This window comes from Sinocyclocheilus anshuiensis, unplaced genomic scaffold (genome assembly GCF_001515605.1).
Source record: "Sinocyclocheilus anshuiensis isolate Anshui unplaced genomic scaffold, SAMN03320099.WGS_v1.1 scaffold1339, whole genome shotgun sequence".
Classification (NCBI taxonomy): Eukaryota; Metazoa; Chordata; class Actinopteri; order Cypriniformes; family Cyprinidae; genus Sinocyclocheilus; species Sinocyclocheilus anshuiensis.
Window position 1 is genome coordinate 204,424 of NW_015539932.1, and position 12,921 is coordinate 217,344.

General features: G+C 37.0%; 1 protein-coding gene across 1 annotated transcript in view; it reads right to left on the reverse strand.

Moving 5' to 3' along the window:
* Nucleotides 1-8,816, reverse strand: part of LOC107686886 (retinoic acid receptor RXR-alpha-A) — a 124,126-nt gene extending 115,310 nt beyond the window's left edge. The window contains exon 1 of the mRNA XM_016484030.1: nucleotides 8,575-8,816. Coding sequence (XP_016339516.1) covers nucleotides 8,575-8,602 — 28 coding nt within the window. The 5' untranslated portion in view covers nucleotides 8,603-8,816. The remainder of the gene's footprint in view (nucleotides 1-8,574) is intronic.
* Nucleotides 8,817-12,921: the final 4,105 nt, after the last annotated feature.

The window sequence follows — 12,921 nt, forward strand, 5'->3', positions numbered from 1 at the left end:
GACACAACAGTGGCAACAAGACTTTGTGTGTGTGTGTGTGTGTGTGTGTGTGTTGCATTTAAAGAGGCTTTGGCTTATTATTTTATATCATTAAGTGTTACTTACACTGTAAAAAATAAATAGTTGAGAAAACGTAAAATAATAAGGCAACTTGATGCAGTAAGACTTTTGAGTTCTCTCAACAATAGTTTTTTAGTTCTGCTCAGTAAAGATACTTTGTTTAGTCAATGCAAATTTGTTCATGCAATGCAGATTGTCTTATTTTACTAATAGAAAAATTCTTGTCACAGCAACTGAAAAAACAATTAGGCCTATTGTCGTTGGGGTAATTAATTTTTTTCTGTTGCCTGGATGAAAAAAAAAACGTGTAAAAAGTCATCACATTATCGAATTTATGTTTGTTTACAAATGACAAATGTTAATGGGCAACTTAGTCTAATAAGTAGACAACATTGTCTTTGCTTGTAAAACAACTCTAGTTGGGGCAACATTTGGGGTAATTTTGTTGGTCTGACAAGGGTTTTTATGTAGTTTCAAGAAAATAGCATTTTTTAGTATTTGAGACTCAAAAGGTTTCGTAAACTGGAAAATGTGCAGTTGCATTTTTTACAGTGTTGGTTTCTGACCAGCCGTGTCCATATTCGATGTTATTTCTAGTGAAAAAAATTGTATTGTCGTAATTGAATCTTCGCTTAGTTATCATCACCAAAGCTGTCTCTGTTTGGCTGAAGAGCATAAAACCATTATGCTGCCTCAGAAGTCGGTCCAAAATCAGTTTTGTGAGGTACCCTCATGCACAAACGCTGTCTGCAAAGTCAGTGCCTGATAAGGCAGCAAGGCTGAAGTCAGCTGCCTAAGTTTTCGGACGCAGTCTGTCAGAAAGTAAAATCTGCTGCAAAGAAATAATCTGCAGTCTGCAAGCATGTCACATTATAGTCACAATGAAAAGTAGCAGCAGATCTTTTCTTCATATTGTGTTGTAAATCCAAGTGTAACAAATTATTGAAAAAGAATATGTAGGGTGGGGATTTTATTTTTTTACAACACTTGCATGCACTGCTGTATATATTATAGCCACTTAATAATAACTGGACATATACATATATCCCACTGCTACTACTTTGATTAAAAATTACAAGGTAAAAAAAATGCATGGATAAATCATTAACAATAAGATTGATAACATGCATTTAGAAAACAGACAGGGTGAATTTGGATTTCATGCTGACAATGAAAAACTGATCATTATGATGATTATGATGAAAACACAATCATATAGTGCTCAGAAGGCACCATGCCACGTCCCGAGAACAGTCACAGACGCCTCGGTTCACACAAGGAAACCTATAAAGTCATTACAGTGATTTAAAGCGATTTAAACCATGTGTCGCTCCGCCTTCAGAAAGAGATAGAAGACTACTTCACATTTCTGTCAGTGCATTTTAATTAACGCCTGTGTGATAAAGGCTAATGTCACTGTGCTGGAATATGAATTCTACACTGTAGAGTTGCTAATGGTTAATGGCCTGCAGTTCTGACACCAAGTATCTAAAGATCCCCGATCTCACTGGTCCAAAATCCCACTTCACATTAGGGTTGTGCCGATAGACGATAGTATCGTGTATCGACGATAGTCAGAGATATCGACAATAGCAGATCTCTTTGTCGATAGTCAAGACGATATTAGGCTTATCTCCTATAAATGTATTAAATTATTACTATTATTATTATTAGGCGGCCCATTATAATTCGGCTATTATTATCAAATTGCCCCGCTATTTCACACACACGCGCAAATGAGGATTAGAAACTGTAGCCGGCGAAGGAGTGTCCAACCACAAACTTGCAAAATTGCACTTAACAAGTAACCTGAACGGCCTATATTTTAACCAAGCCCTCACTAACTGAGTTTAACGCCACAGTTATGTTAGAACGCATCTCATCCTTGTTTCTGTGGCGGTGCGTCGGGCTCATCATGGGGCACGCGGTCCGGAGCTCTGTATGACTGACGACCGTTTAATTTAACTTCACTCCAAATATATGAACTTACCGGTTTTAAATACTTTTATATTTAACGTGTTCATTTCTGTCCAATATTTAGTGTTAAACTGTTGGTCTTTAAAATAAATCTAGAAATCTTGACTGATTTTGCAGACCTTTAAGACTGATTCTAATAGCCATGTATGACTGTTGTATCCGAATATATATGAACTAGCGGTTTTAAATATTTTTATATTTGACATGTTAGTTTATCAGTATGTTTGATAGTAAATTATTTTGATTACTGGTGCTTTCATGGGCTCTCTCTCGCATGCCTGCGCGGTTTAAAACACCACGTAGATATGAAATAACCTATGACAAGTACAGAGATTCTCTCTCTTGCCTCCACTCACCCATGCACGATAATATCGTGTATCGGCGATCTCATGGGCTGACGATATGACGATTTGAAAAATGACACTACTTCACATATCGACCTATACATTCTGACTGGGTGTGACTGTGCTTCGTCACACAGCGTTTACACTTCCAGTGTGGACAGAGATTTGCTTGTCGCTTGAAACGTATCAAGTCGTGCCTGTTTAGGATTAAAAAGCATCTGGTAAATAGCAAGAAACTGAATAAGGGAACAGAAGGGTGCCAGATGCAATATTGATTCATTCGCTGAAACCTTGCCCAAGCGTGTGCATGCAAAACCTCACAGAAGTTTGCAGTGCATAAATATAAAAAAATACTTCCTGTGTAGCCACAGCACGTATTTGGCACTGCCCGTTAATAGCTAGCACCTAGTGAGGTGTCAAACAGCACTCTCCAGTATCTACCTTAAAGCTGAAGTCTGATAGAAACTCTGCTTTTGGACCACCTCAAACAAACCGCACATCAAGAAGCACTGGATCTGACTCTATGCAAACATATTTGCATGCTAATTTTCAGGTATTTGACAGGTAAATGCTGATTTGTCTTCCAAAAGACAAATTTTCAAAAACACAGTGAAAATAGTAATAGTGTATAATATTAAAAATTTAAAATAACTAGATTTTTTATTCAACATCTTTTCAAATCCAATTTATTACTGTGATGGACATTTTCACCGGCAATTATTCCAGTCTTCAGTGTCACACAATCCTTCAGAAATCATTTTAATATGCTGATTTGCAGCTCAAGAAACATTTCTTATTATTATCAAAGCTGATAACAGTTATTATACTTTTGTGGAGCCATGATAATTTTTTTTCCAGAACTTTTTGATGAATAGAAAGTTTAAAATAATAGCATTTATTTAAAATAGAAATATTTTGCGATATTATAAATGCCTTTACATTCGCTTTTGATCAATTTTAGCATTCACGCACAATAAAAGTATTTATTAATTAAACCACAAACTTTTGAATGGAAGTGTAATTCACAGGTTAAGGGAAAAATTTGCTGTGTGACTCTGGCGTGCGCACATTAACTGTGGTGCTTATGCGAAGGATGCAAGTTTGAATCTGGCTCACAACACTTCTCGATCAGATTTCTTTCTCTCATTATCCATATTAATAAGCAGCAAAAGTAAAATTTAAAAAGCTTTAAAAAATAAGCTTCAATCAAATCAGTCTTAGAGAAATCTGAATGAACTTCACTTACGCAGAACTGATTCGACAAAACTAAAATAACGCTTATCTCTCTCATCAGTTACTTTTACATAATCACCGAAGCACACAATATCAGTTCTATCAGACCGTGATAAACGTATAAGCAAGGTTCACAGTATAACGTCCGTTGTAGTTTATCATCTTTTACCGTCATCATCTTTTAATCATCATTACCGTTGTCGTAACGTTGTGAAAACTCAATTCTAGAAGTCCAAAGCAAATCCTCCAGCTGATAAAACATATGGGGAGCGAAGGTCAAGGTCTGAGGTTCATAGTCCACCGCTCCCCTTAAAGATAAAACACTCGCCACTGTCAGGGACTGAAAACTCACAAATTATTAACAAGGGTTTGACGCATGGCTATCATAAACAACCGTTTTAAAGCTCCATTTCTGCACACAGCAGTAACCCGATTGTGAAACTCTGTATTATGGTTGAATTAAATCTCATTCCTGGACATGATATAGAGCCGTAACATTACCCAAGTACTCCAACAGCTCATTGACGTGCTTCTGAATCGTGAACTTCTAGGATAATAATTAGAAATGACTGTGGATTTCCGCTTCTCTGTGAAGTTGGTGGACATCAACAAAAGCTGGTAAATGGCCTTGGGAGAGCACTATCCCTTTAAGCCATTAACATTCTCTATAAAACTTCTCTAGTAAAAAATGACAGCTGCAGCCCGCTCACAAAAGGGGGCAAAAAGCATCCGGCGAGAAACCTAAAACTGCCCTGCAATAAAAAAAAAAAACTTGTATAGGTTTGAGAGGTAAACAGCCCACCCAGCCCCCCAATCGAAGCTCTCTAAACGTCCCAGAACCACCTTTGTTCCTGAATTACGGCTGACAGAGGAATACACCCCCCTCAACTATGAATGTCACTTTCTCATCAAGACCATGAACTTCACTGAAATGGGCGGAGAAAAAAAAACACACCCCCTGTCACTCAAAAGCACCTCCTCCCAACCCTAAAAAAAAAAGACGTTTGGGCAAAACTAAATGTGGTTTACTTTTATAGAACAAACTGTCCTTAAAAATCAAGGACAAAACCATCTACATCCCGTGGATCCGCTCACTTAATGATCTACAGATAAACAGAGAGTGATTTCAGAATACTTCCATAACTTGTGTTTTTATGATGATGCACAAGCTTTTAGTCCCTAGTATGTTCTTCTGTGATTTCCATAAAAGGGTTCATTAAATCTTTGTGGGCAAAAACAGACAAATATGAGGTATTTAGCACCTGTGCCTAGGGCTGGAAAAAAAGTTAATAAACCCAACCTGTTCTGCATGCTGCACAAAGAACAAAAACATCAAGAGTACATCTAGCGCTGTAATTTGAAACTCTGCTCAATTACCTCCACAAAAGCATTTGTAAATGTAAGTAATCATTCATGTTTAAATGATTATGTGTCTGAATTTAGCAGGCCAGAGCAGTGCGTCTGCTCCATGACACTCAACACATACAGCAGACAGCAGGAAATAGCACTCCGCTTGCAAGCCACATGCTTCATGTGTTGGAAATCTTGAGTTAATTATTTTTTTTGTCTTCTATGATAAGCTCTGACTAAATATGCTTATTAAAATAGAAAATTATATACAAAATAAATACATTTTTAAAAAATATTCAGTTTAAAAAAAAATATATATATTTAGGGTTAAATGTTATTTGAAAAAAATGTTTTATAAATGACATAAATATATATATATATTTAAATATTTAGATGTTTTTATTTATTTATTTTTTATTTTTTTATTTTTTTTTATAATTATTCGGGGTTTGAAGTTTTCTAAAATATTCTTTATTGTTAAAAAAAAAGGTTCATACATTTTATTAATTTTATTATGGTTAATAAAATTAAAATATTTTCACCAAATCTTTTTGAAGACAAGGACTTACAACAATTACCAAGTTATCTTAAAAAGTGCAGATTATATGAAGGATAAAGTACATAGCGCCAAGAACTATTTACTAACAAACCCTTGTCTGTTACTATTAAAATACATGCCTATAAAAAATATAATGGTTACACTTTATTTTAAGGTGTCCTCGTTACAGTGTAATTATATATGGTTAGGGTTAGAATTAGGGTTGGCTTAGGGTTTCTTGCATGTAATTTTGCATAATTTATTGTTATGTATAATATATAAAATAAAGTGTTACCAATATAATAATTACAAATCCACATATCAATTCTGCCTTGGATTTCCCAGCATAAAAAGCCACATGCAAAGCCCAAACAAACACACCTTCACAAATAGTCTATTATGTCGCTTAGCTCTGTGTTTTTTCTAGTACTGTTCTAGGAATATTGGGGGGTTTCTGGAAACCCGGCATTCCTGCTGTCTCTCATCTCAGTGAACCAGTGGGGTGATGATGTATGTCAAGGTGTAACACGACTCCCGCATGAAAGAGCTACAGACACAATAACAGTCCTGCCTATATTCCAGAGTGAAAGCGCAGAGCATGCTGGTTATTCTTACAGTATGCAGGCCTCTGTGTATGAACTAAATCATGTGTGACTGCTCAACTTATCTTCATGCATGTCAAGAAAGCTCATATGCATAAGAGAGTAATGTGCATGATTTATTGAAGAACATGTTCATTTACCAAACCACATTCTTGCATGAGTAATAGCCGTGTTTGAGACATATAAGACAAATCCAGGTTATTAATTATTTTGAGAAGTTATACATCACTTTATCTAAATCTCCTGTCTATTAGTCTATTTTTGGCATCGCTCAGATATCACATTATCTCTACAGCCGCAAATTGCACAATGATTTCATAATCACACACTGACCGTTGGAATTTAAATAGCTCTGATCTTTTAAAAAAAAAATCATTAAAATCATATAAATACCGCCTTAAATATGTTTTACAAACAAAAGAAACAAAAGACATTATTTCTTACATAAAACACAAAATATTTTTTGTACAATAACCGGACACTTGTTTCAAGTGAATGAGGACTGTGGCTGTCAAGCTCCAAAATGACAAAAAAATTAAAAAAAAAACACAAAAGTATCATAAAAGTGAACACTGTTCCGGGTTTTCTAAAGCCACGCAATAACTTTGTGTCATTCAGACCGGATTTATGTTGTTACTGAATTAAAATGTTGACATCTGTCCGATCTCTTTGCAGTTTTCATGAATATATTTAAATATTTAGATGTTTTTATTTTTTTTATTATTATTCAGGGTTAAATGTAATTAAATAATACTACAATAATATTTTAAAAAATGGCTAAATGTTTTAGTAATTATATAAAAAAAATATTAGCTCCAAAATGACAAAAAAATTAAAAAAAAAACACAAAAGTATCATAAAAGTGAACACTGTTCCGGGTTTTCTAAAGCCACGCAATAACTTTGTGTCATTCAGACCGGATTTATGTTGTTACTGAATTAAAATGTTGACATCTGTCCGATCTCTTTGCAGTTTTCATGAGAGTTTGTGAGAAAAGCAGCAATGTCTGATTAGTGAATTAATTGTTGTTTTGCGTCTGGTCTTTTCAAAGAATCAGCTGCTCGAGTTCACAAAACCAACGATTCAATGATCAAGTCGCAACAGTGAACATCTTAATAGAGGGGAAGTTTATCACTGAACAACAACTTCTGTAATATTTTTGGTCTGTTCAGCTGAGTTTAGAAGACTTGGAAAACAGTATATGATTAATTTAAACTTTGGTTTATGGTGCTTTTCTGTCCTTAATTAATCCAGTCAGTCTCCGATGCCATTCACTTACATTGAAAAGAACAGCCAGAATATTCTTCACAAATTTAGCTTTCGTGTTACACAGACAGAAAGTCATACAGGCTTGGAGTAGGATGAGTAAATAAAAACTAGTTTCATTTTTGGTGAACTATTCCTTTAATATGATGGACAAACATCATATGGAAACCACACCTACATTTCGCCTCAGCCGTCGATTAAAGAAAAAAGGACATTTTTGAAACACCCGCAGCGTTTGTTCCTCGGATACAAAGTCACTTTATTATTCAACCTAGTCACTATAAATAGATTTAAAATGGAATCTTATTGCTCTGCAATGGTTTGTCACTTTCCTCAGTGAACTACTCCACTACACAGAAAACGCCAAAGTTTGCCCAAGTTCACTTATCAACTCAACTGCTATCTCAAACACAAACGGTGCTCGCGGTGTTATTTGAGACCAAAGTGCAAGGAAAAATGATCAAATGTGTCATTTCTGCATGTAAAGATTAAATTACACATGAGAAACTAAAATATTAGCTGTAGTTAATAACGTTTTTTTTCTTCCAATGACATGATTAAGCAGTTTACGATTTAATGAAGTCTTACAGACTGACATCCGACGCATTTCATTTTTCGCTAAATTTTAGGCTGTTGCGCGATGTTGCTTTGCGTTTACAAATACGAAAAATCATCCTCACACATCCACTCGTCTGCATTTCTCTGTACTCCAGCCAGGAAAGTGACAGAAATGATCCAGTACCTGCACGTATACTACAGCACGAGCTTCAACTCTGCTACACAGCAGTCAAAGCGCTATCAATATGTCAAATGCTATAACACCTTTATCAAGAATAAAACATCTTATGAGTAACCGCGAGACTAAATAAGGTGTCACTGTCCGAGCGCGTGCCACCGCTTTTGCACGCCCAACTTTTGTGTTTACCTTTAGTTTGATTTAAAAACAAATGTCCCGATCCACACCGTGCACTTGACTGCTGTACATTATTGATTTTGATTGCATTAGTTTCCATTCGCCACGAACGTAATCCTCCAATACAGCCAGAGTCGATAATGAGCGATTTAAAGCAGTTTTCTTTTTTAGCGTTCATGTTTTTTTTTTCTCATGCTGCGCTAAAAAGTGAACCATAAAACTCTATCTTGCATACCAAAGAAACTCGAGTGGAAAAATAAACATCTTTTAGCAGTCTGAGGGTAAACTTACCCAATGACAAGAAAGGTTTGGTTTCCATGTCTGATGGGTTAACTCATACCAGCTGACGCGCGCGCGTTGTAAGCTGTCGGCGTCCCTCTCTGGTGACAGTACAAGACGGATCCACGCGGTAAAAGTAAAAAGCTTTGCGATAGTGTCAAATATTCACTTTATGGCACTAATTCTGTTTGTTCACGCTTCTGCTCGGCTCTGTCTACAACTCTCCAGTTCACACTACTGCAAAGGGACCCAGTAAAGGGGACTCCCACTGACGCTCACGCGGGCACATTTAACAGCGACGCGTGAGGGGAACGTTAACCCCTCCTGCACCGCTCTGCCCACGGACATAGAGAGTTCGGAAGAAAAAGAAACAGCGTTTGCTTGAATAAAGAGCATTGCCTGCACATGTGGTAAAACAAAGAGCCTCTAAAGTGAGAACATGTTGCCATTAATTAATTACCAACCTGTCATTAAAAGTGACTAACACTAAGAAATTATAAGAAATTAAAGAAATATGAAGAAAAGATAGATAGACAGATAGATAGATAGATAGATAGATAGATAGATAGATAGAATATAAAACCTATTATCAATTACTTTTTTTTTTTTAAACAACTTTTTAGGTGATTTTATTTCACATTTATGACTTAATGTAGGCTATGTTGATAATTTATGACAATAAATGTTTTCTATCAGTGATAATCCTTCAGCTGCATTATTTACATTTGTCCCATGGCTATTATTTAAATATTTGCTCTTTAAAGGGTTAGTTCACCCAAAAATGAAAATCCGCTGGACGTAAACAACATATGCTGTTCTGTGTCGGCTGCGTCACACGGATACGCTGTTTTCGTTCAGATCAAATCACAACAACAACAGATCCGGCGTGACGCAGCTGACACAGAACAGCATACGTTGTTTACGTCCAGCGGATATTCTCCAAAATGGCGCTACAGGGTGACGCGGAGGAGACGAATTGTTGAATAAAGTCGTTTTTTTTTCTTTTGCGCACAAAAAGTATTCTCGTAGCTTCATATAATTGCGGTTGAACCACTGATGTCACATGGATTATTTTACCGATCTCCTTGCTACGTTTCTGGACTTGGGAACATTTCAGTTGCGTTGCTGTCTATGCAGGGTCAGACAGCTCTCAGATTCCATCAAAAATATCTTAATTTGTGTTCTGAAGATGAACGAAGGTCTTACAGGTTTGGAACGACATGAGGGTGAGTAATTAACGACAGAATTTTCATTTTTGGGTGAACTAACCCTTTAATCTGTAGTCTTGGATTATTTTAGCTGTCCACACTAGGAGATACATTAGAAGCTCTGTGATAATATGTAAATAGGTTATGGATATCATACAAAATGATCAGTTTTTTTTTACCTGATCAAAGCATGTCGTGCTGCCCTTGTTTTCTTGAGGATGAAGGAATTGATAAAACAATGTTGTACAAATTCTGCTCTGTTTGCATGCATTTCAGGTACACTTTGTGCACAACCTCACCATGCCGTTCAAATCCATGCAATATCTAATGCCAATAACTAAAAAACCGAATCAATGTGTCTGTTCCAGACGAATCAGACTGCTGCTGGGGAACAGGCATTGCAGCCAGTTTTCTACAACAGCATGCGCCACTACAGGATCCATATTAGCCCAGAGAGAACTAGGTCATTTCTCCAATATTACACCCTGGTCAATTGGATATCATCGCGCAGCTTTATCGTTACTTCACACGGCTTTCTGAGCTTGCCAGAGATGTGTCCACTGAGTTGTGAATAGCGCGCACATGGAAGAGGCTTTTGGTGATGTATATGAGAATTTCAAGCAGCGCGAGTAACCATGGGCTAAGAAGAAATATTGGAGGCCATCCAGAAGCAGAATACTTTGGAGGCACGACAGAAGTTTTTTTGCAAAGCTCTCTTATTTTGTTCATGCAGATAAATGTATATATACATGCAGTCCCGGAGCCATCCTGGGGGCCTACGAAAACACTGCATCGCTCGCTGAGCGTTTGAAGGTGTTCGCCGCAGTTCAGCTGGGGGAATGATTCATAATTAATGCAGCACACTGCGCATTAGAGATCAAAGCCGTTTGTCTATGCTGTGCAATAAACCTAAAGCAGCCGTGACTGGGCTCAGATGAGTGTGCGTGGATGTGAGGGACACTGGTTTGTGTTTTCTCCCTTCACACCCTCCGGGTGTCACACAGACTAACAGTCTCACCACTGGGTAGTCCGATCAGTAATGGCAAGATCAGTCATTTTTGTTTAGAGCAGACTTTCACATTCACCATGGACTTCAAGATGACACAATCGAGATTCTCAGATTGTGACAAGTGTTTACGATCTGCACAGCACGGGACAATCTATAATAGGAAAGCGCAATGTGGTTGTAGTTATGGTCACTCTGTGTACTGTATAAATGAGGCATGTTATTGTCTATGTTGATGTATATTATGACACGAGGGCCATGGACGCTTCTGGACACCAGCTGAACCTATAAATCAATGATGGTGGTGAGGAGACAAGCCACGAGCCATGGCACACACATATACAGATGCGAATGTGAATTCATATGTGGTCTACATGCAATTGTTTAAGTTAATCTGAAGCAGAACAACAGCATAAATGATATTTATTATCTGAACCACGACTCGCTTTTAACGTTTCCCATGGAGGCACAGCAGGAGGATGATTTTTGTGTAATACCACTTCAGAAACAGCGCAAGGAATCTCAAGCTTGACCAGTGAAAGTAATTATTATTTCACTCTTATTTTACATAGATGTAAGAACGATAATCAACAATGCCCTGGAAATATCAGCAAGAACATAGTAAGTGAATGTGAAATTGTACAATTGTGTGTGCAATCATGTCTCTGAACAAGACAAAATTGAAAGCACCTCCTGTGCATCACACAGCTCTGCTGATGACACATACAGTAGCCACAAAAATGTTTGCACACTTAAGGGGCGGTCACACTGCACTTTTCGTTCCATTGACTTCCATTCATACACATGTGAATGCGTCAGACAGGAAACGCAAGCTCATGCGAAAAATTGTTGGAACGCAACATTATTTTATATAATACATCTTTAAAAGATTATAAAAATCAAATAAAAAAAGAAGCTGCATGGTTCGCGGTGTCAATGGAAACAGGAACAGATGGTACATTTGAATGCAGACACATTTTATCATTTTTTATTGCTTAGTGTGTATATATATATATAGAGAGAGAGAGAGAGAGAGAGTACAATATAATTATTATACACAAGTGTATTATTATTATTGTCATATCCTGCTCCCGCCCATATTCGCAGCGTCCGAAAAAATTTTGCATGTTCAAAGTCTAGTGTGACCGCCCCTTTAAGCTTTGCTTTAAAATGTATGAATGTCACTGTGATAAACAAAATGTCAAAACAAGTTATATTTATTTTAAAAGAAAGAGCACATACACACTATTCAAGCAAAAGCTGACTGAGGGAAATGTTACATTTAAATATTTAAAAACTGTTTAAATATACACACACACACACACACACACACACACACACAGACAGACACACGTTGCCACTAATAAATAACCAACCTGTCATTAAAAGTGAATAAGACTAAGAAATGTGAAAATGTATGTGTAATTCCACATTTCTGAATGTACTGATTTCATATATTATATATATATATATATAGACCAGATAAGAAAAGGTCATTTGTCTGCAGATGCTACTTTCAAACATTTTAAAGTATGGATTAAGTGTCCAAAATTTTTTTGTTAGGCCGCTGTAGTTTAATATAGCCAAGTACAGTAAGAGGATTTTGTTAAAGTACCAAAATGCACAAAAATAATAATAATAATCCAGTATTAAAGAGATTTCCTAAACTGCAGTACCATCGACTTTCCCTGTACGCTCCATGAGGGCTTTTGTGATGTATGACTGACCACTGTAGAGGTCCTCTGGCCTGCTGATTATAGAGTGTAAGCACTCTGCCGTGGTTCAGATGGATGTTTAGCCTACGGCTCACACTCTGTAATCTAAGACAGACACAACACACTCTTTAAACGCCTCAATCAGCTGCTCTCTCATCTGCCCACGAGACCTGGCTATTTAATCCTTTTCTTTGGCCTTGATTAATGGCTGCTTGACCCCTGACCTTCACTCATATAAATCTCCGAAGGGTGTTTTGGGTCTCTCAGGGCTTCTCACTTCAAGACTGATTCTCTCTCACCATCTTCACATGCAAGTGTTTATAGTGGGGCATCTCTATTGGATTCTTCACGTTTGAATAATGCGTCCAGGCCTTGGGGGGACATTGGCGTGACGACCTCCGCCGAGGTAACAGTGACAGTTTCTCTTTCA